Source organism: Coregonus clupeaformis, chromosome 27 (genome assembly GCF_020615455.1).
Source record: "Coregonus clupeaformis isolate EN_2021a chromosome 27, ASM2061545v1, whole genome shotgun sequence".
In the NCBI taxonomy this organism is placed as follows: Eukaryota; Metazoa; Chordata; class Actinopteri; order Salmoniformes; family Salmonidae; genus Coregonus; species Coregonus clupeaformis.
This window is the reverse complement of record NC_059218.1, coordinates 30503065-30530323: the sequence shown is the minus strand read 5'-3', so window position 1 is coordinate 30530323 and position 27259 is coordinate 30503065. Positions and strand designations below refer to the sequence as shown.

General features: G+C 46.4%; 1 protein-coding gene across 2 annotated transcripts; it reads left to right on the top strand.

Moving 5' to 3' along the window:
- Positions 1–26102, top strand: LOC121541733 (dihydropyrimidinase-related protein 2). 2 transcript variants are annotated; one of them, XM_041851004.2, is made up of 15 exons: positions 1–340; positions 722–1117; positions 15684–15772; positions 15992–16176; positions 16780–16944; positions 17184–17245; positions 18013–18093; positions 18198–18266; positions 18391–18511; positions 18674–18830; positions 19208–19349; positions 23116–23286; positions 24475–24654; positions 24907–25081; positions 25625–26102. In XM_041851004.2, exons 2-15 carry the CDS (start codon positions 860–862, stop codon positions 25714–25716), a joined length of 1947 nt encoding a protein of 648 aa, XP_041706938.2. In that variant the 5' UTR covers positions 1–340; positions 722–859; the 3' UTR covers positions 25717–26102. The 2 variants fall into 2 exon arrangements, with proteins under 2 accessions (XP_041706938.2, XP_041706939.2); XM_041851005.2 differs by lacking the exons at positions 1–340; positions 722–1117 and adding an exon at positions 4190–4537.
- The last annotated feature ends 1157 nt before the right edge of the window (positions 26103–27259 follow it).

Genomic DNA, 27259 nt, shown 5'->3' with positions numbered 1-27259 from the left:
AACCCATTCTGAAGATTCGAAGTTTTCAGTTAGCCACAATTTAACCCAATAGTTACATTTATTGACATAGTTTTCTCACTACCTCTCCAGTGCAAATCACATTAAGACCAGACCAGTGTTAAGCTTTTGAATGACGTCATACCCCTCTAAGTAGTAGACTACTCTTAATCGATTGGGGCAACAGATGAGCTAAATTTGATTAAGAAAGCATTGTCTGTCCTATGCCAGTGAGTGCACTGTTCGTTTTTGGGCATTACTTCCGGACAGAAGGCTCTGATGTCCTCCAGCTATATCTGAGCACCAGTGACCAGTCACTGTGGAGTTTGCTCGCATCTTAAAGGTAAATCTTCTCAGCATATCTCAAACTCATTCATTCATTGCCCATTGGGATGGGGGAGAAATTAGGCTACTAGGCTGGGCATGTTACTGGATCATTTATTCATGTTTTGCATTTAGGCTATGGGTTATACAGTATGTATTTTATATCTACATGAGTAAGCAATTATGTGAGTGCAAGAGATTACAGTTGGTCTCAAAATCGTATGATTATAGAAAATGATAGGAGCTAGAGAAAATTTGGTGCATCTCTGTGTAATTGCTTGAGATGAGCTAAAGGAAATATTTGGACTTGCAGAAATAAATAATGAGCTATTTTCCGATTTTACTAATAATTTCGCACCTTTCCTATTAAATTATGATGTATGCTATTCCTCCCTTTCAGCACTGAAGACAGAAACAGTGCGCTATCAACGACCACCTGCGCTATCAACCCGCAAGGCGGTGGCTGTCCAATCTTACAGTTCGCAATTCGCAAGCAGCGCTACAAAGGATCAAAACTCAGCAACCCCGCTGTGCAATCATGTCGACTACCGGGGAAGTCCCTGCCTTCTTCAAGAACATGGGCTCGGGTAGCCCCATGCCACGGCAGAAATTCTGTGGCATGTTCTGTCCAGTTGAAGGTTCTGGCGACAGCAAGACGTTGGATTTTCAGTCACTGCCCGGGGGCAGTAGAAGGAGTGACGGACAGGTCATTGACAGGCAGACGGACATCTCCCAGCCAAGGGTCGAGATACGGGAGAGCAGAGGAAAATCAGCCCTGCAAAACCTGGATGACAGGGTAAGAGCTGCAGATTTTTGTGCTTTGTCACCCTTGATGAAATAAAATACATGTATTTCTTTCTTTCTTCTATATCATTTATGTATGTCTGTCTGCCTCTCACAGATAAAGCATAAATAAATGAACACAGTCATGCAGAAATAGTTCACTGGGATCTCTAGAAACTTCCCAATCGGTAAAAAAAAGTAAAGTCTCTTTCCAAACCATTTAGCTAATGCGTTTACTCAATCAATCAATGCCAGTGCAATTAATTCTGCCGACCTCTTGAATTACGTTCGAAACGTGATAACCATTATTCTAAATTAGGAAAAATAGACACAAACCTGGTTAACAATACATTTATATTACACCAAATTGCGGATACAAAATATACACTTACAAAAATACATCTCCCAGTGTGCTTTAGCCTCAACATGTTTACTGCTCATTTTAACATACATTCTAGCCTAATAAAAATATTCAGACAACAGCAGAGTAACACGACCAAAATATTATATTATTAATATTATTACCATCATCAATTACAATCAATCAGGGAATTATTTTAATTTACTAATTTAAAAACAGAACAATGGCCTGTGTACAAAATGTGTGAAATTGATGAAACAGCACCGCGCATGGTCAACTGGTATAGTTTACACATTTCGCCAGCTCCACACGTAATCTGGTACCTTCAGAATCGGCACCTCCTCCAGTATTTCATAGGATACTGGGTTGCAACATGCACTACCAGTTTCATAAAATTACTTGGTTATTTAGCCATTACTTACCAGGCCTAGAGAATCAGGTTTCATAGGCTATTTAATGTTATTGAGGTATGGATCATTGACTATAGGGAAAGCAAATCCAGAGCAAGGCTAGCACACAGCTGATATCCTTCATATCACTTTTAAACGGACTGGACATTATCAGGTGAAGTTTGCCTACATTCCCCATGAGGCTCTGTGATGGGCTATTTCTTCCTATGCTGTGCTGGGTTGTGTAGCCATCAGAGGGAGTAGTTCCTGTAGTTCCTATTGTGAGCTGGTCCTGTTGCTGACTGAGATTGATGTTCATAGGGTCCCTCTGCACTGGGTGTAGGCTATAGGTTGGTATATGTGGGTGGGAAACACGCTCACATACACATGCACACACACACGGCTCTGACAGATCATCTCTTACTCAGTGGAGGCTCCTCAGAGGAGGAAGGGGAGGTCCATCCTCAGTGAATTTCATAAAAATAAAAATAGTAAAACATTGAAAAAGTAAACTATACTAAATATATTCACGTCATAACATAATTGATTAAAACACACTGTTTTGCAATGAAGGTCTAAGGTAGCCTCAACAGCACTCTGTAGGGTAGCACCATGGTGTAGCCGGAGGACAGCTAGCTTCCGTCCTCCTCCTGGTACATTGAAGTTAATACAAAACCTATGAGGCTCTTGGTTCTCACCCCCTTCCATGGACTTACACAGTAGTTATGCCAACTTCCGGAGGATGTCCTCCAACCTATCAGAGCTCTTGCAGCATGAACTGACATGTTGTCCACCCAATCAAAGGATCAGAGAATGAATCTAGCACTGAAAGCATATGCTACAGCTAGCTAGCACTGCAGTGCATAAAATGTGGTGAGTAGTTGACTCAAAGAGAGAGAAAGACAATAGTTGAACAGTTTTCAACAAATTAATTTCTTCAAAAATGAAGGAGAAGCAAGAGAGAGAGAGAGAGAGAGATTTCATCTTTTTTTCACTTTCAGTTTCACTTACTTAGTTAGCAAATGCAGCTGGCTAGTTTAGTTACTCAAACACCCAGCTCAAACAGAGGGATGCTATGTTAGCTAGCTGGCTATGACTAACCAACACAACACTGTAACTCTTCCAAGTCAAGGTAAGCTTTTGGTTTTATTAATTTATTGCCACCGGGGCCCGCAGGTGTAACTGCTTACTGACTATACACTGTAACGTTACTGCATGATTGTAGAGGGTTTACTAATGAATTAGTTCTATTAGCTATGTTGACAAGGACATTACTTTAGCTAATATGGGGACAACGATGTAGGCTGTGTGTAGTGGTTATGACATGGTTTGGAAAGTGTTTCTCGCCTGGTCATATACAGCTGGTGTGTTGTTCATTGAAGTCCACAAATGAAGGGAGAAGGTGAGATGAGGAGAGTGCATAGAGGCTGCTATGAAAGTGAACTGTGTTTATGCATGATCAGGGGGGTATTCATTCCGCCGATTCTGTTGAAAAACATTTCTTAAATGGAACCAAACGAAACGGGGTTACATTTACCAGAATTTGTCCAATAGAAACTCTTGTTTGCAACCCTTGGACTAATGATTACACCCTAGATAAGATAGATGCAGGCAAGAGTGTGCAAGGCGGTACTGAATGTGTCACTGTCTGTCCATGTGTCACTGACTGTCATCTGAAATGTTTCTCTCGACCTGTGTGCACCTATGTTGTAAACTTTCATTCATAGGCTAGGTTGTAGCAACCTCATGATGGGTATAGGGAAAATGTGAGTATCATGTAGTAGCCTAAACCTATCGATGTTACATTGATCTGGGTGAATGGAATATGAATGACAGTCATCCAACATGCTGTAATAGAAATAAGGCCATGCTCATGAGAAAAAAAAATCGTCCTCCCTCATCATAAACTACACTGACCGCCACTGCTCTTACTATAATGTATATTTTATTACTCTTTACAAATATCCTCTGATTTACCTTCCATTTCCTGAGTAGTCTAACGCACTAATTTCCCACAATCTGATACTTTTTTATTAATTTTGTATATAATTTAGACCTAAAGTATAGCTCTTTACATTGTTGATCTATGATTTTTGTATGGTTATGATGAAGTTTTTAGGCCAAATTCTTCAACGATGACATAACCAAAACAACTCAAGGAAATATGACCTCATACCATAGAGAATCAAAAGCTAGACCGTGCACATGCCGTGGAATTTATATTCAGGGCAGGCAGTAGTGGTGTAGCTAGCTGGAGCCTACTACTGTACTGGAAATGGCATAGTGCCTGACTTCGCAATGGATCAGGGCGGGGCTCTGCGCATGCACGTTGGGCTTAGTCCAGAGTATCTGTCCCTCCCTCCCTCGGTGGCTGAGTCTGTCTGGCAAGGTTTGGTGCATCGGCGGAGAACAGAAGAGTGAACGTGATCTGGAGCTGCGATTATTTTCCTAGATTCTGCGAGTGGTGGCCTCCCCCTTTAGGACGCACAACTCCTTTTGGAATTGTACCCACTTTTTGCTGCTATTTTTCTCTGCCTATTCCACACCGGCCTTATCCAGCCGCAAACCGCACTATTCTGAACATCCATTCCATTGATAGCGGTCCACTAAGTGCAGCAAGAACAGAACAGCGAAGATGTCTGGGCAAGGCTATCAGGGCAAGAAGAACATTCCCCGCATTACAGTGAGTTAGGAAAACATGTATTCATTCCATTGAACAAAATGAACATTGTGCATGTAACTAACTAACCTACAAAATGCGCCATTCACTAGTCAGGCAAAGATGTGGCATTGCTGAAATGAGGCTTGTGGTCTGTAGTTGAATGCTCTCTCGGGTAAACCTACAGCTCAGAGGTGAAGGACCTGTTTGCATCAGCTGTGAAATGCATTCTGCACGAGCCCTTGGTTATAGGCCTTTAATAAGGTGCTTATAAATAAAATCGGGTCAACACACGTGATCTTTCAGAGCATCTATCTCAAGGGCTCATTTCAATTGTCTTTATTTGACAAAATGTAAGCCTGTGGGTGACTGTCTACTTTTGCATAAGCTATGTCACATGGCTCTTGTAAGACTATCCTTGAAATCCATGTTGTCCGTGAATCAATTTCACGCGTAAAAGTCCGTCAGGTGCACGGCTGAGGTTTCGCGGTCGCGCATTATTACATTTCCACGCGGATGTTCTTTGTTAGGGAACGGTGTCTGGCCGGTTATCACCGCTAGCCAACGGGTGGAGCAAATGCAATAGTTTTCTCGCATCCGCCCATCCGCTGCAATGTCGGTTAAATTTTTTATTTAAAGGGGGTTTAGGGCATGCAGGCCGTTATTGTTGACGGATTTTGTGTGGCTTTGCGTGAGGCAGCAGCCCTGTCTCTCCCCCACTGTCTCTCCCCCAGATTATCGCCGGGAGCCGGGAGAAATCATGACGAATAGAGAATAGCGGTAGGCCTATAGGATAATGGAAATAGAAGAAGAATGGGAGAGGGGCGGCAGTGGCTCCAATTTCCTTCCTCATCTCTCAGCACAGTAATGAAGGGAAAGGGGCAAAAACGAGACAATAACTATAGACTCCTGTCTTTCCATATTTATATCGCTGAACTGGATCATTTATAGGTTTTCCTCTCTAAACCGCACTGGTCTATGAACTCCTCATGGTCACAATAAACTACTGACCCTCATGGGTCCCCACCCCACTGCAATGAACCGATGCTTGAGTACATCGTTATAAAACACGTGTAGGCCTACATGTCATAAAACCTACTTTTCCATCTAAAATATGACCTAAAGAAAGATCTTTAACAGTTTAAGGTTTTGGGGGTACAGTGCACCTCTCCTCATTGTGTGTGCATGAGCTTTTGTGTGGACAAAGAAAGCACTTTGATGGGTTACTCCAGCAGGCTGTCAGGCTGGCTGAGTCTGACACAACTGGAGCAGGTTTGCCCTAAACTCCTGCCATATCCTACACCCTGCTTATGTGGATACTGCATTACCCGGTGAAGGGAACAGGCCAGGCCTAACTCACTAATGATCTATTCACACAGTCTCTCACACACACACACGTACACACACAGAGTCTTGTATAACTAACCTTGTGGGGACACACAATTCAGTCCCATTCAAAATCCTAACCCTTACCCGAAAACCTAACCCTAAACCTAACCCTAGCTCCTAACCCTAACCCTAACTCCTAACCCTAAATTTAATTGTAACACTAATTCTAACCTTAACCCTAAAACCCTAGAAATAGAATTTGATCTTGAGGGGACTAACAACATGTCCCCAGTTGGTCAAATATTTGTTTGTTTACTATTCTTGTGGGGACTTCTGGTCCCCACAAGTATAGTTAAACATGTCCACACACACACACACACGCACACAGTCATGCTGCGGTGCTCAGGCCCCCAAGGCCCCCAACTGAGCATGCTCCCTGCCTGTCCTCATCCCTCTCTGAGCTCCTGTTGCTAAACTCAGCCGTTGCCCAACATGAGGATGACAGAAGGAAAGAGAGAAAGAAAAGAGGTACGTCTAAAGTGGCCCATCTTTCAGACAGTAAGAGATGAAAGAACAAAGTGGATAGACAGCAGAGAAACAGGGGTGACTGAGAGTACAGTGCCAAGGGAGCAGCCGCAGTGTGTGTACGTGTGCCACACCCCTGTGGCAGAGAGCAGTGAGCACACTATGTTGTCTGTCTGTCTCTCTGTCTTCTTAGAGACAGCCTCAGTCACAGACACGCTTATGGAACCACACAATCCCCTTATAATCCAACAATCTCCTGCTTATCCAGGTCGTCACTATCCTTGTTTATTTCATTCATTTACCCATTATCATAACATAGCCATCGGTCATAGGACCAGTGGCCAGGGCGTCACTGGGTCTAATTGACTGTCATATCAACTGTTTCAAGGTAGATTGATGACCATGTGTATGAATGTGTTTGCGTTTGTATATCAGCTGTGTGCACAGTCAAAGAGAAACTCTTTCATTCATTCTCATCTTCTTGCTCCGGGCTTGGCTCTGTCTTCACCCAGTTCTGGAGTAGATTCCACGAAGAGCCTAACTGTTACAGTGTTAGATCAGAGGATTAGGAGCCATAGTAGCCCAAACAGTGATTAAGCTAACTCTAAACTGATATAGAACGTATACTCTGGACCAGGGAAAGAGACAGAGTAAGAAAAAAGTAGGGTGAATCTAATGTACTAAGCAATTCACTGTATAACCAAACACAAATGATCACTATAGATACACACAAAGGATGTATGCTACTTTCTGTCTTGCAAGTTAATCCAATTGAGTAATTATTTTTAGATTATGACATAATTCGATTTTAATGTCCTTTTACCCACACACACACACACACACACAAGCACACGCACACGTACACACACAGTTGTAGAGATTGGAAAGTCAAAGGCTAACAAAGGACAGCAGGCAGGCTGCAGTACGAGGCTGTCGTCACCAGCTGGAGTGGTCAGCTGCAGACTGGGGAGCAGCACACCTCAGGCACGCCTCATAAAATATGAATCTCATCCTAAAATCACCACCTGGGACTGCCTTCAAAAGATGACTCATCCAATTTTCTCATGAATAAGATTATCTTAATTTACAGTCAGACACACACTCAAAGTTACAGTTGGAAAAGAAGGAAACAAAATAGATTTTTAGATGTTTTTTTATTAAAGGGGAGGACTGACATGGCTCCTGTATAAAGATGATGGACTTAACTGCAGGATGGACATGTCATGAATACTTTACTGAGAGAGGTCTTCCTGTGGTTCCCAGGCTCTGGGGTCAAGAGTTCAGTACTCAGTGCGGTACATGGTATAGGCCGCCGTGGATGCCTTTTTACCCAGAAGACCCTGCCTCTTCCTGTTAGATCAGTCTCTCTAACTAAAGACAGTCCAGCCTGGCACTGCTCATCTCCAGCCCGCCATTCTCCTACAGTAATCCCGCAATGCACTGTGGCCCGGGGCATTCCGTGTTCACACATTACACAAAGCACACTCTTAGTTCTAAGGGCCACCTGCCAAGAATGCTTTTTTCCCTTATATGCTGAGAGATATAATCTAGGATATCCCCATTCATAAACCCTCCAGTTTGAGGTAGCATGTATTTATGTCCACTTCAGCAGCTGGGCACAGGAAAATAGGGGAAGGAAAGTAACTGAGATGCATGCATGCATACCTCAGCCTTATGGTGCCCCAGTGCAACCTGGGATTGTCATTATGGGGTATTGTGTGTAGATTGATGAGGAACATTTTTTATTTAATCCATTTTAGAATTAGGCTGTAACTTCTCAAAATGTGGAAGAAGTCAAGGGGTTTGAATACTTTCCAAATCCACTGTATATCCTCTGGTGTGTTGATGTTAATGTGTTGATGTTCTCTGTATCCATAGCCAGAATGATTTTGCAGTGCATGGTGATCAAACAGGTTTCCTGTTATATTCATCAGAGGTATAGGGAGGGTGAAGTCTGTGAATCCCAAAAATAGTAATTATACAAAACATGCACACAACAGTATTCATACTTTGGTTTTTGGGAAAGTGTGAATGAAAAAAAGTGTTTTGATAATGGTTTTCATACACATACCTTGTCCATAATGTAGAGGCCTATGGGATTCTCATTGAAGAGGTAAGGGAGGACGATGGTACATGTGATCTGCATAACATACCAATACCTAAACCTGCTGTCCTTTCAAATTAAAATCCAAAAGTTTCAGTTGGGCTGTTAGGTTCCTGCAAAACCCCCAACTAAGGAGGTTCCTCGATAAACCCCACCGCCTATGAGGTTCTTGGAAGAACCTTTTGGGGGCAATTTTCAGTGCCAAGAACCCGAAGGTTCTTCTAAGAACTTTGAGGATCTTAGAAGAACCCTTGTTGAACCCCAAATGTTTGAGTGTAGTCTTTAATCCAAGCCCTCTATCACATGATACACTGGATTGATCTTCCACACAGTGTGGAAAGAGGACTGATCAATGCTACCTCACTCAGTCTCTCTCTCTGATATGCAGTACCTTTAACCTATCCAGGCTCTAGTCTGGTGCTGGGCTTGTTATTGGTTCAGATCTGATTTTGAGCATAGGGACATTCTGAAAACTGCTTCTACGCTTAATCTCAATTGAATAAGTTTTTATTTGGGTATTTTTGTTAACAAAGATTTATGGCCTGTATTAGTTGGTCAGAGATGATTAATGAACATTGACCAACAACCATAGGCATATTATTTGACTAAGTTTAATGGATACATTTTTTTTGTTGAAACACTGTCCACATCCTGTTTGTGTGTGGCTGGAACTGGTTCTTATCCAGGGAAGGTCACTGTCATGTTTGGCTCAGGTCCAGCATAATCAAAAAGAGATGCTCTCCCACAACATGATGCCTGATGGCCGTCATAGGCCAAGCAAATGGGGACTCTGACTTGCAAATGCTTCTTTAAATATATATATATATTTTATACCTACAGTGATCCTACAATTCAAAATCGAATGGCTAAATAAAACATTTTATGACCATCTTAAAATAATTCCATATGTTAGCTTAATAGATATTGCGATCTAAGGGCTTAGACCTACAGGGGTTAAAAACAAGAAACCGCTAAGTAGGATGAAATAAGAATAGGCATGCTGTCACGATCGTCTGAAGGAGGAGACCAATGCGCAGCGTTGCGAGTGAACATGATGACTTTATTTACTTAAAGCAACCACGAAGAAAAAAACAACAAATGACGATCCGTGAAGTTCTATACAGAATACTACTAACAGCAAACACGGAAACAATAACCCACCAAAACAAAGGAGAAAACACACAGAATATATAGGCTCCCAATCAGAGATAACGAGCCGACAGCTGACACTCGTTACCTCTGATTGGGAGTCATCGACCAATCACCACATGACACAAACAAAATGAAACTCACCCATCCCCAACACCACCAAATGAAATACACCCAACACAAGAAAATGAACAACCCTGGCTCAATATAAACGTCCATAGAGCCAGAGTGTTACAGTACCCCCCTAAAGGTGCGAACTCCGGGCGCACCAACATCAGGACTAGGGGAGGGTCTGGGTGGGCGTCTGTCCATGGTGGCGGCTCTGGCCCCGGTCGTGATCCCCACCCCACCACAGTCACAACCTGCTTCGGTAGCCTCCTCCCAATGACCACCCTCCACCTAACCCCACCTGGACTAAGGGGCAACCCCGGACTAAGGGGCAGCATCGGCCTAAGGGGCAGCACCGGGATAAGGGGCAGCACCGGGATAAGGGGCAGCACCGGGACAAGGGGGCAGCACCGGACTACGGGGCAGTACCGGACTAAAGGGCAGTACAGGACTAAGGGGCAGCACCTGACTAGATGGCGGATCCTGGCTGGCTGGCTCTGGCGGATCCTGGCGGGACGGCTCTGGCGGATCCTGGCGGGGACGTCTCTGGCGGATCCTGGCGGGACGGCTCTGGCGGATCCAGGCTGGACGGCTCTGGCGGATCCTGGCGGGACGGCTCTGGCGGATCCTGGCGGGACGGCTCTGGCGGATCCTGGCGGGGACGGCTCTGGCGGATCCTGGCGGGACGGCTCTGGCGGATCCTGGCGGGACGGCTCTGGCGGATCCAGGCGGGACGGCTCTGGCGGATCCTGGCGGGACGGCTCTGGCGGATCCTGGCTGGACGGCTCTGGCGGATCCTGGCTGGACGGCTCTGGCGGATCCTGGCTGGGCGGCTCTGGCGGATCCGGGCTGAACGGCTCTGGCGGATCCTGGCTGGACGGCTCTGGCGGATCCTGGCTGGACGGCTCTGGCGGATCCGGGCTGGACGGCTCTGGCGGATCCGGGCTGGACGGCTCTGGCGGATCCGGGCTGGACGGCTCTGGCGGATCCTGGCTGGACGGCTCTGGCGGATCCTGGCTGGACGGCTCTGGCGGATCCTGGCTGGACGGCTCTGGCGGATCCTGGCTGGACGGCTCTGGCGGATCCTGGCTGGACGGCTCTGGCGGATCCTGGCTGGACGGCTCTGGCGGATCCTGGCTGGACGGCTCTGGCGGATCCTGGCTGGACGGCTCTGGCGGATCCTGTCTGGCGGAAGGCTCTGGCTGATCCTGTCTGGCGGAAGGCTCTGGCTGATCCTGTCTGGCGGAAGGCTCTGGCTGATCCTGTCTGGCGGAAGGCTCTGGCTGATCCTGTCTGGCGGAAGGCTCTGGCTGATCCTGTCTGGACGGCTCTGGCGGATCCTGGCTCGACGGCTCTGGCGAATCCTGGCTGGATGACGGATCTGGCTGCTCATGGCTGGCTGACGGATCTGGCTGCTCATGGCTGGCTGACGGATCTGGCTGCTCTGGCTGGCTGACGGATCTGGCTGCTCATGGCTGGCTGACGGATCTGGCTGCTCGCGGCTGGCTGACGGATCTGGCTGCTCATGGCTGGCTGACGGATCTGGCTGCTCGCGGCTGGCTGACGGATCTGGCTGCTCATGGCTGGCTGACGGATCTGGCTGCTCATGGCTGGCTGACGGATCTGGCTGCTCGTGGCTGGCTGACGGATCTGGCTGCTCATGGCTGGCTGACGGATCTGGCTGCTCATGGCTAGCTGACGGATCTGGCTGCTCATGGCTGGCTGACGGATCTGGCTGCTCATGGCTGGCTGACGGATCTGGTTGCTCATGGCTGGCTGACGGGTCTGGCTGCTCGTGGCTGGCTGACGGATCTGGCTGCTCATGGCTGGCTGACGGATCTGGCTGCTCATGGCTGGCTGACGGATCTGGCTGCTCATGGCTGGCTGACGGATCTGGCTGCTCGTGGCTGGCTGACGGATCTGGCTGCTCATGGCTGGCTGACGGATCTGGCTGCTCATGGCTGGCTGACGGATCTGGCTGCTCATGGCTGGCTGACGGGTCTGGCTGCTCATGGCTGGCTGACGGATCTGGCTGCTCATGGCTGGTTGACAGATCTGGCTGCTCATGGCTGGCTGACAGATCTGGCTGCTCATGGCTGGCTGACGGATCTGGCTGCTCATGGCTGGCTAACGGGTCTGGCTGCTCATGGCTGGCTGATGGTGCTGGCTGGGCGGCTAGCGGTGAGGCGGACCCCAGCCTCGGATTGCAGTCATCACCTCCAGCAGGACGGCTCCCATCCGCATGAGCCGCTCCTGCCGGTCACGAACCCGAGCCTCCAGTCCAGCATAGGCTGCGTCGGCTCCTGCTGATTCCATAGCAGGTGTATGATTCTGTCTGGCGGACGGCTCTGAAGGCTCATGGCAGACGGACGGCTTTGCAGGCTCAGTACAGACGGGCGGCTTATGCAGCGCTTGGCAGACGGGCAGTTCAGACGCCCTAGGGCAGACGGCAGACTCTGGCCGGCTGGCGACGCACATCGTGGACCTGGTGCGTGGAGTAGGAACAGACCGGTCCGTACCGGGAACACCCACCACTGGCCTTAACTGGGGATCAAGAACGGACCGGACCAGACTGGGAACACACTTCAGTCTCTCATGCCGTGCCACAACAACTTCCCTCCTTCCACTCGCCAATGGCTCCCGTACTCCGTTAGCCTTCTCTCCTTTTCTCCCTGTGGCAGCCTCCTGCTGCCCAGCTGCCCAAGCCATGTGCCCCCCCAAAAATTTCTTGGGGTTGCCTCTCTTCCACGGGCTTCCAGCCTCGCCTTCGCGCTGCCTCCTCGTACCACCTCCTCTCGGCTTTGGCTGCCTCCAGCTCTTCACGAGGGAGGCGATATTCTCCCGGTTGTGCCCAAGGATCCTTTCCGTCCAATAACTCTTCCCATGTCCCGACCTTAGGAGGCGTCCATAACTCCTGTGTAGGTAGGTCCTGTTGCCGCTTGTTACGCTGCTTGGTCCTTTTGTGGTGGGTTATTCTGTCACGATCGTCTGAAGGAGGAGACCAATGCGCAGCGTTGCGAGTGAACATGATGACTTTATTTACTTAAAGCAACCACGAAGAAAAAACAACAAATGACGATCCGTGAAGTTCTATACAGAATACTACTAACAGCAAACACGGAAACAATAACCCACCAAAACAAAGGAGAAAACACACAGAATATATATGGCTCCCAATCAGAGATAACGAGCCGACAGCTGACACTCGTTACCTCTGATTGGGAGTCATCGACCAATCACCACATGACACAAACAAAATGAAACTCACCCATCCCCAACACCACCAAATGAAATACACCCAACACAAGAAAATGAACAACCCTGGCTCAATATAAACGTCCATAGAGCCAGAGTGTTACACATGCACATTTATATACTGAAATACTCCACAGTAGATTACATTTGAAAGCACTTGACTGTTGTTATCTTGGGACCACATTTTTCCTGTAACTTTTCTTGCCATTTTTGGTAAAGTATGAGTATCTAAAACCTGAATTATTGTTGTTATGTCATGATGGCTGTCTTACACATATTTGTATGAGTGTGTATGAATGGATTTCAGTAAAGGCCTCCAGTTTATATGTCTAATGGCACGACAAAAAAATGATGTAATGATAGTCAAACACATGACTCAGTTGTTCAGTGAATAGTTGCCAAAACAGGATGGAGTCTTGCCAGGCCCTGCAGCACAGCAGTCTACTCCACATAGATGTGAGAATAGACTGGGTTCATCACTCCTGTCACATGAGTCATCAAAAATGACAACTGCTTATATGCATGTGCCAAGACCTGACATAGTCATCTCTAACAAGACATTCCTTGGGGGATTGTTTGAAAGAGAGTGGGTTTCTCTGTGTGTGTGTGTGTGTGTGTGTGTGTCTGTGTTTTATAGAATGTTTGTTTTCTGGCAGGGAACAAGTAACCACTTTTATTAGGGAAAATATACCAAAGGATGTCAATGTCACAGAAATGGGTTTTCTATTCTTTAGCCCAAATGCATTTTGAGCTGGGCATTGTGAGCCCCTTTGGAGAGCAGTTCTGCTTGGGGACAGGGCTTCTAGCAGGGAAACACGTTCACTGCTGAAACTCAAACAGAGCAGCCTTTGTTTGTGGAGGATGCTAAAGGCCTCGTGACCAGAATGGTGCCACTCCCCTTTTGGAGGGGAGCCCACCACCACTGGGGCGACGCAGGGGGGTGCCAGGGGGTCGGGTCCCCCCCTATCTAATTCTCACACAGAGACAAGTGGCCTGGTGACAGAGGCGTGGATGATTGATTACCAGGTCTGCATCCTGATTGCTCCTTTATTATGTCCATTATTCTGTCAGCCAGTCAGGGTGAGGATGCCGGAGGGGCGTGTCCTCAGGCGGGCTATGCTACTTGTCATTGTTTCATCAGTGCATTCCTCACCCTAATTTGGAGCCATGTTGGTATCAGCCTACCTAGTCAATTATCCATTAGAAGATGTATATTCCGGATTTTGTTCCCGGTCCCGACATGCTGTATTCAGCTGTCTGTAATAAGCACACTGTAGTTCTGCTTCTGCATTCACTTTGTCCCTTGCTGTATTAGGATGTGCATGAAGCATTGCTCACACAGTCTCTCTTTTAGACTCTTTAAAAGCAGTCGTTCTGCTTTCATTCCAGGCTGCTGCTCAGCTCCGATCCACCCCCACTGCTGTATATCTGTCTTTTGTTCCTGTTTAACTCCTGCTCCCTCTCTCCTATCTCTCTGTTTCTCTATCGCTCTCCTTTATTATTACAATCCCAAACACATGTGGTCCTCTGTAGCTCAGCTGGTAGAGCACGGCGCTTGTAACGCCAAGGTAGTGGGTTCGATCCCCGGGACCACCCATACACAAAAAAATTAATAATAATGTATGCACGCGTGACGGTAAGTCGCTTTGGATAAAAGCATCTGCTAAATGGCATATTATTATTATATTATACATACTTTCTGTCCCTTACTCTGTCTCACACACATACTGTAAAGGTTGAACGAGCTTCACCCAAGACCTGGTGCTGATCCATTCCAAACTATCTCTGCATGGAACTAAAATATGAATTCTTACAGCTCTGCTTTCTGTTCTCTCTGTCTCTCTCTCTCTCTCTCTCTCTGTGCGTGTGTGCATGCGTGTGTAAGAGAGAAAGAGAGAGAGAAGGAGAGACTTACAACACAAGCCTAGGTCATACATTGTGCCAGCTCAACACAACCAGTTCGTGCAACCATAAACATTGTGGGAGGACACGTGGTTCCTTATCAACACAGAACTCACTTGGACAAAGCCTAATATTAGCGTGACGCAACAGAGCACAAGGCAGAACATCAGATAATGCTGTGACAGTGACACATGTTGTGACACTGCCCAATATAGCAGAGAGGCAGTCGTCTGTCTCTTTTGGCCATGGTGGGGGTGATGGGATGGCAGGGACGTGGAAGGGGTGAAATCTTTTGGCTTTTCTTTAGTATTTGTAGTATTTCTGTACAGATGTAGGATCTTAATTAGAAAATATGATCCTGCAGTAACAGGAAATGTGAATTATCAAGTCTGAAATGTATATGTGGAAATTACAAACTTCAGAAGCTTTTTTAAACCTCAAATACACTACAAGTTTTACATTTCATGCATTACAGGAAAGTTCTCCTGCAACAGGATAAACAAATTAAGATCCTATATTTGTATGTAATATGTTAATAGCACAGTGTTAGCCGATGCTTCCTGTAAAGAAAGTGGCTTGTATTTGGCATCACCGCAGTACCATACTAACCCTCATAAGCTCATTTTTATATGGCCATATAAAAGCCCAGGCCATTCTTTGTGCGTTACATTCTGGTGTCTGGCGTTAAAGGCTTTTTCCTGAAAGACCACTTACTTCACTGTGTTAACTCTGTGAGAATGAAGAGGAAATGGACGCGTGTATATTAACTAATGATGATTTTTAAAAATTATCTTCTAGAGTGATCGTCTCCTGATCAAAGGGGCGAAGATCGTGAACGATGACCAGTCCTTCTGTGCTGACATCTACATGGAGGATGGCCAGATCAAGTGAGTTTCACAATGACACCTCCTGAGGTTCACAGACTCTGCCTCCGAGATGTTAACTATCTCTGAACCATCTTTGTAATGCATTAGACCTAACACTGGTCGTTGTTCGGTTTTACAGATTAGTATACAGAGTAAATGCAGTCATAATGATAACTCTATTACAACTATCTCTCTCTCACTTTCTGTTCCTTCTCTCTATCTCTCTTCCTCGAATTTCAGACAAATTGGCGAGAACTTGATAGTGCCCGGTGGGGTGAAGCTCATTGATGCCCATGGGCGCATGGTTATGCCAGGGGGTATCGATGTGCACACACGCTTCCAGATGCCCGACAGGGGCATGACCTCAGTGGACGACTTCTACCAGGGCACCCGCGCCGCCCTGGCAGGGGGCACCACCATGATCAGTATGTACACTACCACCTACCCCCTCTCTCTCTTCCCCTTCTTGAGAGGGATTGGGAGGGCGCAGTGCCAGCTCCATCTATGGCAGCGCCAAGTCCTGAACCTATAAAGACCCATCTATTACAGTGTTAGGCTAGCGTGCCACCAGGTGCTGCTGAATGTAGTGAAAAGTTGACTAGGGAGAACATTCAAAACCTTTTGCAACTTGTTTATCCACTCTCCTCGTAATTCCTCAGTAATAGCGTGGCCTGCCTGTAGCATTCATAGAGATTAGATGCCTTAGCACTATGCCATCTGAAGTAAAGGTCCTCTCCCCTACTCAGCAGTCACACAGACTCCTGGAGAGTTAGATGGCTTTGTCCTATCATGCAGAATGCTGACTCCTGCTGACAGCACTGCAGAGTCCACAGATCCAGCTATGTAAATGGATCACACATCTCACAACAGTACAGTACAGTACATCCTGATGGAAAAAACATGATGCAAGACCCAGACGTAGCCATTTAATCTGAGCTACTTTATATAATAATTGAAAGCACCCCTAACAATAAGAAGGAATATTTTTGGACCAATTTGCTAAATAATTGTATGTGTGTGTCCACTAGTTGACCATGTGGTTCCGGAACCCGGGGCCAGCTTGCTGTCAGCCTTTGAGCAGTGGCGTGAGTGGGCGGACAGCAAGTCCTGTTGTGACTACTCCCTGCATGTGGACATCACTGAGTGGCACAAGGGAGTCCAGGAGGAGATGGAGGCCCTCGTCAAGGACCACGGTATTGCCACACCCAGTACATATGACATCATATAGTAGGTTAAGATTAGTTGTGTTCATGTTTTCTCTTTCTGTATGGTTGTTACATTTCCCAAAGATTGGTTTAAATGTGTATGTTTGTTCAGACTAGTTGGTCCTCTGAATCTGTTTCTTCTACAACCGTTATTGGTCTCTTCCGCTCTCTTTATTTCTCTTTCCCACTCCCTGTACCTTCCTTTGACACGCCCTCTCTTTCCTCAGGTGTCAACTCTTTCCTTGTCTATCTGGCTTATAAGGATGTTTTCCAGCTTACTGACTCTCAGGTATGACTTCCTTTATCATACGGTAGCTTTTTTGATGTTGGCTCCCTGTTTATCTCACAGGAAACACACAACGATTGCTACCATCACAAAGAACATTAACGGTTATAATAATCTTTAAGAATATAGTATGAAAGGAATTCACCTTCTTTCGCACCTCATTAACTGTACTATTAAAAGGTATGTGGCAAAATCATACTGAATGCTTAATAAATTGCACCGTATGACATCATATACTCTAGCTCTTAGATCCAGATGCTTCCCATGGTCTGCTCTGCTCTTGGCTGAGGGCTGTGGGCTGAGTTGGAGGAGGCTGAGGCACTAATTGTCTGTGTGGGTCTCCAGAGGGACACAATGCACCAGTCCATGTCTCTGTCTCTGGTAAAACAGATTAATCTTGGACGCGAGGCTCCTTTGAAAACAGCCCGTTTTGGTCTTTGCACCTGTATGAGGAATGCATGGAGGCTGCCCGGGCCAGAGCATTACACTCTAATTTGTGCAGATCTCCCAAGGAAAACTATGATAGCTCTTTATTTATTTCTGGCTGTTGGGGAGACGATGACTCATACAAGACTCATACATCAGTCATACATCAGTAACTGGTTTTACCACTGATGCATCTGAGAGTGTATGAGTTTTACATACTGTATGAAATTAACTTTACTCAATTAACTTTACAAAACGATGACTAGATGCCAAGTTTGTCTGTGTGTCTGTTCTATGATCCATCTGTGGTTGTCTGACGATGCTGGCGTGGTTATTTCCTGTAGGTCTATGAGGTGTTCAGTGTGATCCGGGATCTGGGGGCCATCGCTCAGGTCCATGCTGAGAACGGAGACATCGTGGCTGAGGTAAGACCTGGGGCTAACAATACACCATTTACCGGACTATCAAAACCCTATTTACTATACCTAACACTGGACAATTATAAAATATACCTGTTCCTTCCAATAAGGAGCAGCGTCGTATTCTGGAGCAGGGAATCACTGGACCTGAGGGACATGTCTTGAGCCGTCCTGAAGAGGTATGATGCATCAGCATTTGACTTCAGAGTTCCTACCTATTTCTGTTTTTATCTTCCCTTTATGTTTCCAAAATGTGTCCTTGCATGGTCATCTTGACCTCTGAACCCTGGGTGTCTATTTCAGGTGGAGGCGGAGGCTGTCAACCGCTCTGTGACAGTAGCCAATCAGACTAACTGTCCCCTCTACATCACCAAGGTGATGAGCAAGAGTGCTGCTGATGTCATCGCTCAGGCCAGGAAGAAGGGTGAGACACTGTTGCTAGGATGTTTGCTAGGGTACAAACATACAGAAAGATGAACGGAAGATGCACATATGTGAACCAAAAGAAGGGAGAGGCACCATATTGTTTACATCAATATCATCATTTAAATCTGTAATCACATCATGTCTCTGATTGGCCTTGCAGGCACTGTGGTGTACGGGGAGCCAATCACTGCCAGCCTGGGTACAGACGGCTCACACTATTGGAGCAAGAACTGGGCCAAGGCAGCCGCCTTCATCACATCCCCGCCCCTCAGCCCAGACCCGACCACGCCCGACTATCTCAGCTCCCTGCTCTCCTGGTGAGAGCACTAACTCAATGCCTTGACACTACCAAGCCGTGTCTTCTGTCTGGGTTTTCCGTTTCGTCTTACATTGTTTGTTTTTTAAAATCCCAGCCCCCGTTCCCACACAAAGCCTTTTGCCTCTTGCCAGGACGTCATTGTAAATAAGAATTTGTTCTTAATTGACTTGCCTGGTTAAATAAAGGTTAAATTAAATATAAACTGGATTGGACTATAAGGACAAATACCCATGTTAATGATGTAAACTGTTATCATGGTAACAAAATTAAATAGGACAATCATCCCAATCTGACCCCAGGTGGCACAGTCTCAGTTTGCTCCCCTCAATGTCTCCTCTCCCATCCTAACCTCTTGCCCTGTTCCCTCCTCTCCAGTGGGGACCTGCAGGTGACTGGCAGTGCCCACTGCACCTTCAACACTGCCCAGCGTGCCGTGGGCAAAGACGACTTCACTCTCATCCCTGAGGGTACCAACGGCACTGAGGAGAGAATGTCCCTCATCTGGGACAAGTGTGTGGTGAGAGATTAATACATACTATATACTATATACTATTCAATACAGTCACATATTCTCACATACAGTACTTACAGTGGAACATACTGACATGTAGATCAAATCAAATCCAATTTTATTTGCCACATGCGCCGAATACAACAGGTGTAGACATTACAGTGAAATGCTTACTTACAAGCCCTTAACCAAAGTAAAAAATAATTTTAAAAAGTGTTAAGCAAAAAAAATTTAAGCAAATAACTAAAGAGCAGTAGTAAAATAAAATAACAGTAGGGAGGCTATATACAGGGGGGTACCGGTGCAGAGTCAATGTGCTGGGGCACCGGCTAGTCGAGGTAATATGTACATGTGGGTAGAGTTAAAGTGACTATGCATAAATAATAAACAGAGTAGCAGCAGAGTAAAAAAGGGGGACGGGGTGGGGGTGGGGGGGCAGTGTAAATTGTCCGGGTAGCCATGATTAGCTGTTCAGGAGTCTTATGGCTTGGGGGTAGAAGCTGTTGAGAAGCCTTTTGGACCTAGACTTGGCGCTCCGGTACCGCTTTCCGTGCGGTAGCAGAGAGAACAGTCTATGACTAGGGTGGCTGGAGTCTTTGACAATTTTGAGGGCCTTCCTCTGACACCGCCTGGTATAGAGGTCCTGGATGACAGGAAGCTTGGCCCCAGTGATGTACTGGGCCGTACGCACTACCCTCTGTAGTGCCTTACGGTCGGAGGCCGAGCAGTTGCCATACCAGGCGGTGATGCAACCAGTCAGGATGCTCTCGATGGTGCAGCTGTAGAACCTTTTGAGGATCTGAGGACCCATGCCAAATGTTTTCAGTCTCCTGAGGGGGAATAGGCTTTGTCGTGCCCTCTTCACAACTGTCTTGGTGTGTTTGGACCATGATAGTTCGTTGGTGATGTGGACACCAAGGAACTTGAAGCTCTCAACCTGTTCCACTACAGCCCTGTCGATGAGAATGGGGGCGTGCTCAGTCCTCTTTTATTTCCTGTAGTCCACAATCATCTCCTTTGTCTTGATCACGTTGAGGGAGAGGTTGTTGTCCTGGCACCACACGGCCAGGTCTCTGACCTCCTCCCTATAGGCTGTCTCATCGTTGTCGGTGATCAGGCCTACCACTGTTGTGTCGTCTGCAAACTTAATGAAGGTGTTGGAGTCGTGCCTGGCCATGCAGTCATGGGTGAACAGGGAGTACAGGAGGGGACTGAGCATGCACCCCTGAGGGGCCCCCGTGTTGAGGGTCAGCGTGGCAGATGTGTTGTTACCTACCCTTACCACCTGGGGGCGGCCCGTAATGAAGTCCAGGATCCAGTTGCAGAGGGAGGTGTTTAGTCCCAGGATCCTTAGCTTAGTGATGAGCTTTGAGGGCACTATGGTGTTGAACGCTGAGCTGTAGTCAATGAATAGCATTCTCACGTAGGTGTTCCTCTTGTCCAGGTGGGAAAGGGCAGTGTGGAGTGCAATTGAGATTGCATCATCTGTGGATCTGTTGGGGCTGTATGCAAACTGGAGTGGGTCTAGGGTTTCTGGGATAATGGTGTTGATGTGAACCATGACCAGCCTTTCAAAGCACTTCATGGCTACAGACGTAAGTGCTACGTGTCGGTAGTCATTTAGGCAGGTTATCTTAGTGTCTTTGGGCACAGGGACTATGGTGGTCTGCTTGAAACATGTTGGTAGTACAGACTCAGTCAGGGACATGTTGAAAATGTCAGTGAAGACACTTGCCAGTTGGTCAGCACATGCTCGGAGTACACGTCCTGGTAATCCGTCTGGCCCTGCGGCCTTGTGAATGTTGACCTGCTTAAAAGTCTTACTCACATCGGCTACGGAGAGCATGTTCACAGAGTCATCCGGAACAGCTGGTGCTCTCATGCATGCTTCAGTGTTGCTTGCCTCGAAGCGAGCATAGAAGTGATTTAGCTCGTCTTGTAGGCTTGTGTCACTGGGCAGCTCGCGGCTGTGCTTCCCTTCCCTGTAGTCTGTAATAGTTTAAGCCCTGCCACATCCGATGAGCGTCAGAGCCGGTGTAGTACGATTCAATCTTAGTCCTGTATTGACTCTTTGCCTGTTTTGATGGTTCGTCGGAGGGCATAGCGGGATTTCTTATAATCGTCCGGGTTAGAGTCCCGCTCCTTGAAAGCGGCAGCTCTAGCCTTTAGCTCAGTGCGGATGTTGCCTGTAATCCATGGCTTCTGGTTGGGGTACGTACGGTCACTGTGGGGATGACGTCATCGAAGCACTTATTGATGAAGCCAGTGACTGATGTGGCGTACTCCTCAATGCTATCTGAAGAATCCCGGAACATATTCCAGTCTGTGCTAGCAAAACAGTCCTGTAGCTTAGCATCTGCGTCATCTGACCACTTTTTTATTAACCGAGTCACTGGTGCTTCCTGCTTTAGTTTTTGCTTATAAGCAGGAATCAGGAGGATAGAGTTATGGTCAGATTTGCCAAATGGAGGGCAAGGGAGAGCTTTGTATGCGTCTCTGTGTGTGGAGTAAAGGTGGTCTAGAGTTTTTTTTCCTCTGGTTGCACATTTAACATGCTGGTAGAAATGAGGTAGAACGGATTGAAGTTTCCCTGCATTAAAGTCCCCGGCCACTAGGAGCACTGCCTCTGGATGAGCGTTTTCCTGTTTACTTATGGCCTTATACAGCTCATTGAGTGCAGTCTTAGTGCCAGCATTGGTTTGTGGTGGTATATAGACAGCTACGAAAAATATAGAAGAAAACTCTCTTGGTAAATAGTGTGTTCTACAGCTTATCATGAGATACTCTACCTCCGGTGAGCAAAACCTTGAGACTTCCTTAGTATTAGATTTTTTGCACCAGCTGTTGTTTACAAATATTCACAGACCGCCACCCCTTGTCTTACCGGAGTCAGCCGTTCTATCCTGACGATGTAGCGTATATCCCGCCAGCTGTATGTTATCAATGTCGTCGTTCAGCCACGACTCGGTGAAACATAAGATATTACAGTTTGTAATGTCCCGTTGGTAGGATAACTGTAATCTTAGGTTGTCTACCTTATTTTCAAATGATTGAACATTGGCTAATAGGATTGATGGAAGAGGCCATTTACTCCTTACAAGGCACCCCGAACTACGTCCACGATATCTCCATCTCTTTCTCATGCGAATTACGGGGATTTGGGCCTTGTCGGGTGTCTGTAGGATATCCTTTGCGTCCGACTTGTTGAAGAAAAAATCTCCAGAAGCTCTTTTTGGTCATAACAGACTGTGGCAGAATCATTATGTACAGAATACATTAGAATTAACGCCAATAAACACACATAATAGTATAATTGGTTAGAGGACTGTAAAAACAGCAGCCATCTTCTCCGGCGCCATTATGTTTTTACATGTAGTGTACAATATGTGTATTTGTATACATATTTACCTCATACACTCACATGTCCTAACAACACAAAGTTAAGCGCTTGGTCTCTGTTAACCGCCTGGTCTTCGGCCAGTCTCAACACTGCTAAGCTCTTCAACCTCACACACTCACATGTCCTAACAACACAAAGTTAACCGCCTGGTCTCTGTTAACCGCCTGGTCTCTGCCCGGTCTCAACACTGCTAAGATCTTCAACCTCACACACTCACATGTCCTAACAACACAAAGTTAACTGCCTGGTCTCTGTTAACCGCCTGGTCTCTGCCCAGTCTCAACACTGCTAAGATCTTCAACCTCACACACTCACATGTCCTAACAACACAAAGTTAACCACCTGGTCTCTGTTTTCACCTGGCCCATCCAGGTGACAGGTAAAATGGATGAGAACCAGTTTGTGGCGGTCACCAGCACCAATGCTGCTAAGATCTTCAACCTGTACCCCCGTAAGGGCCGCATCGCTGTGGGCTCTGACGCTGACCTGGTGCTCTGGGACCCAGACGTCATCAAGATCATCTCAGCCAAGAGCCACAACTCGGTCAGTCAGTTACACACTCACTATGCACAAATACTGTACCGTCAGAAAGGTACGATCTACTGTATATCCAGCCATATGGTATTCCACATGTGGGATTACCCTACAGATTCATCTTTGGGAAAATGCCACAAAATAAATAGTTAGTCTTTGAACATTCAAGTGAACATAATAGGTTAAATTGTAATAGTTATATGAAATGACTCTCCACATATGGGCCCCGTGTAGCTCAGTTGGTAGAGCATGGCGCTTGCAACGCCAGGGTTGTGGGTTCGATTCCCACGGGGGGCCAGTATGAAAAAAATAAATATATATATATATATATATATATGTATGCACTAACCGACTGTAAGTTGCTCTGGATAAGAACGTCTGCTAAATGACTAAAATGTAAAAAATGTGATTGGTTGGGTTCCCCAGCACTAGGGCGTGGGCCTTATGTTGACTCAGGGGAGTGATGTCATCCTCAAACTCTGCCAGAGGACTGAAACATCTCATTTCTGATTGTTAGCAGGCAAATCACACTGTTTATGTGTCTGTATGTGCCAGTCTTTATGCATGTGTGTGTGTTTTTGTAATCTAATTGCTCTAGCTCTCTGTGTTCTATGGTTTCTTTCTTTCTGTTTGGTCAGGAAATAGACTAATGTAAATGGAGAAAATTGGTCATTCAGAGAGAGTGGTGTGTGCGTGCATGTGAGGGGGGACGTCCAGCCTCCGTGTGACCTCATGCTGTTTCTAAGCCCTGTGGAGCCCACCAGATTGCCTAGTCAGCCAGTAGCTTTTAGGAGGGTAGTCACACTGCTCTCCACTGCACACACCCTGTTGTAACTGCCTTGTAACACTCTGCTCCTCGCTGCCTGGCTAAATCAATGGTCTGTTGTCTGGAGAGACTCAAATCTCACCATCACATCAATGATGCTCTCTCTAGAAGGGTTTTCAATTGCCATTTATCTAACCATTGAAAAACACATAGGGAACTGTTAATGATTTGAACATTGGCCCACTATAAAACAACTCCTCCACTGGCACAGGATGGAGAGGGAGGGAGGTCCACCACACTAGTGCTAAACACCAATCAACTCACACAAATCATAAGAGGCTGATTGATATATGGAAATATTGGTCTGATCCAAAACATTATCTACTGTACTACATTGCCTCTCCTCCTTTCTCCCCCTGTCGCTCTTCCAGAATGTGGAGTACAACATATTTGAGGGTGTGGAGGTGCGTGGCGCGCCCCTGGTAGTGATCAGCCAGGGTAAGATCGTCCTGGAGGAGGGGAACCTCCACACCACCGAGGGGTGCGGCCGCTTCGTGGGCCGGAAGCCCTTCTCTGACTACGTCTACAAGAGGATAAGGGCTCGCAGCAGGGTAGGGCACTGTTATGGAACTGTGTCATTCTAGGCTGTGTTGTGCATTGTTGTGTTTTATTTCCAGCTTGAGTGTTACTGATGTATCTAAGGGAGTGGGTTACAGTTTTTGTTGTGACCCTGTATTATTTTAAGTTGTTGTTTCATAATAAGATGAGGTTGTTTGCTAACAAGTTGGATGTTGCATTCCACTATCAGTAGGTTTAGGTTGTTTGATCTTGACTCTTGATTCTGCCTCCTCCCTGTTCTCCAGCTGGCTGAGCTGAGGGGTGTTCCCCGAGGTCTCTATGACGGGCCTGTCTGTGAGGTGTCACTCACACCCAAAACTATGACTCCTGCCTCTTCTGCCAAGACCTCTCCAGCCAAACAGGCAGCAGCCGGCGCCCAGCCTGTCCGCAACCTGCACCAGTCAGGGTTCAGCCTATCTGGTGAGGAACACTGGGGTGGATCCATGGATCCATTCACTAGAGATACAGTATCGGTCATTATATCTCAATCAATCAAATGTATTTATAAAGCCCTTTTGACATCAGCAGATGCCACAAAGTGCTTATACAGAAACCCAGCCTAAAACCCCAAATCCCAAATGCAGATGTAGAAGCATGGTGCATAGGAAAAACTCTCTAGAAAGGCATGAACCTAGGAAGAAACCTAGAGAGGAACCAGGCTCTGAGGGGTGGCCAGTCCTCTTCTGGCTGTTTCAGGTGGAGATTATAAGAGTACATGGCCATTAAGGCCAGATCGTTCTTCAAGATCTTCAAACGTTCATAGATGACCAGCAGGGTCACATAATAGTTGCGCACTATCATAGTTTTGATGATAAACTTCTTCATAACAATGAAAAGGTCATAATCCAGTGAAAAAATGTATGCACTCACTTAACTGTAAGTCGCTCTGGATCAGAGCGTCTGCTAAATGACTAAAATGTAAAATGTAAATATTGACATCCTCCTCTTCTTCTGTACTTGTAGGTGCTCAGGTTGATGACAACCTTCCTCGACGTAACACCCAGCGCATCGTGGCGCCACCTGGTGGCAGGGCCAACATCACCAACCTGGGTTAACCACTCCCATTGGCCACCAGGGGAAACGAGGGCTTGAGGGGAGGGGCATCAGGGACTAGGGGCCATTCCACCAGGAGCCAAACCCTCTAGCTACAGTACCTGACCAAGTCTCCCCTCCTCAATCTCTCAACCCCTCTCCCGTTCCCTACATCTCTCCCCCACTCTTTCCCCCCAACCCCCAAACACCCCACCCTAGAGGAGACACCTATAAAAATGATTTGCCTCATTTGAAGAAGAAAATAGAAAAAACAACACTCCTTATATGACTGTATTATTTAGTGTTTTATACTGTACTTTCTACCTGCCATGTATCATTTAGTTTAGTTTTTTATTTTCATGTTATAATAGAGGGGTGAAGGGAGACTAGACTGAGCAGTTTTAACACGGCCAGAAGGTCAAGACAGTGCTTGTGACATTTGCATAGAGGAAGTCCATTTGGCCCCTCTTTTTTTATTTTGGATGTATGGTAAATGAAGTATGGAATCACAAGGGGAGCATGTTGTACTTGTGCTTTACCTTAAGATAATAGACGGGTTGGTTGTTTAGTAACAAAACCGACGTGTGTGCAACTATGGGGCAAAACAGACAGTGTTGGCTTAGACTGTTGACAACATGTAAACTATATTTAGTCTCCAAATGTTTATTGAAAACATAAATGAATTTGCACAATGAGCATTTGTCTCTCAAATACATTGTTACAGTTGTAAGGTTAGCTAGCTTGCGAATTTGAGCCATATTAGCATAGACACCTCAAAAACAAGACATGGTATCAATAACAAGATTCAACGAGCTGAAACGAGCCACCTACTATTCCCCACATGGCAGCTTCTTGTCATTTTTGCTAGCTATCTGACCGTTCAGAATCATAACAATGCACGCCTTCCTGCCACATTGATGTGCATATCACTTCCGTGACTTTGTCGGCCAACCCGTCTATGGGCACATCAGATTAGTTGCGCTAACATTGTGTAGTGAACATGAAGAAGCTAATATGCTTTCCTCAATTGATATGTTCAGTCTGTCTCTGGTTTGTCAGCTTTATACAGCTTTGCCCTCTAGTGTGATTTTCATCTCCTCCATACTGTTAAGATCAGTACAGCACTGGCTATGATCAACACCATTTATTGACTTGTAACCATAAGAAAAACGATTATGAGACTGTAAAACAGTCCATTGTTATCATTTGAAAATCACTGCAAGCTGGTAGTAAGCTATCCTCGTCCCCAGGCTACGTAATGATACATGAGATTAGTATAAGCCAAACCACTATAGTGTTTGAAACCTTAGAGGAACTTGTCACAGGTGCTCACCTCATGTCATCCCACCAGTAGCTTTGTTAGGTTCTAGATGTAATAAAAAAAACATGGTCCATATTTGGAAGCTGCTTGTGAAAAGGGAAAGTCCAGTAGAGTAGGAGAAGGTGTTGGCGGGCGGTGAATAGAGCGCTGTATTACGTCTCCCAGGGAGAGGCCATCATGGAACTTAAATGTCCATGAGAGGAGATGTGACTCAAAGTTAGGATGTTGGGAGGAGTGTAGCGGGT

Coding starts and splice junctions, on each gene's coding strand:
- LOC121541733 (XM_041851004.2), top strand. CDS start 860: ATGTCGACTACCGGGGAAGTCCCTGCCTTCTTCAAGAACATGGGCTCG. Junction 1,118..15,683: donor TGCAAAACCTGGATGACAGG/GTAAGAGCTGCA, acceptor ATTATCTTCTAG/AGTGATCGTCTCCTGATCAA. Junction 16,945..17,183: donor GGCCCTCGTCAAGGACCACG/GTATTGCCACAC, acceptor CTCTTTCCTCAG/GTGTCAACTCTTTCCTTGTC.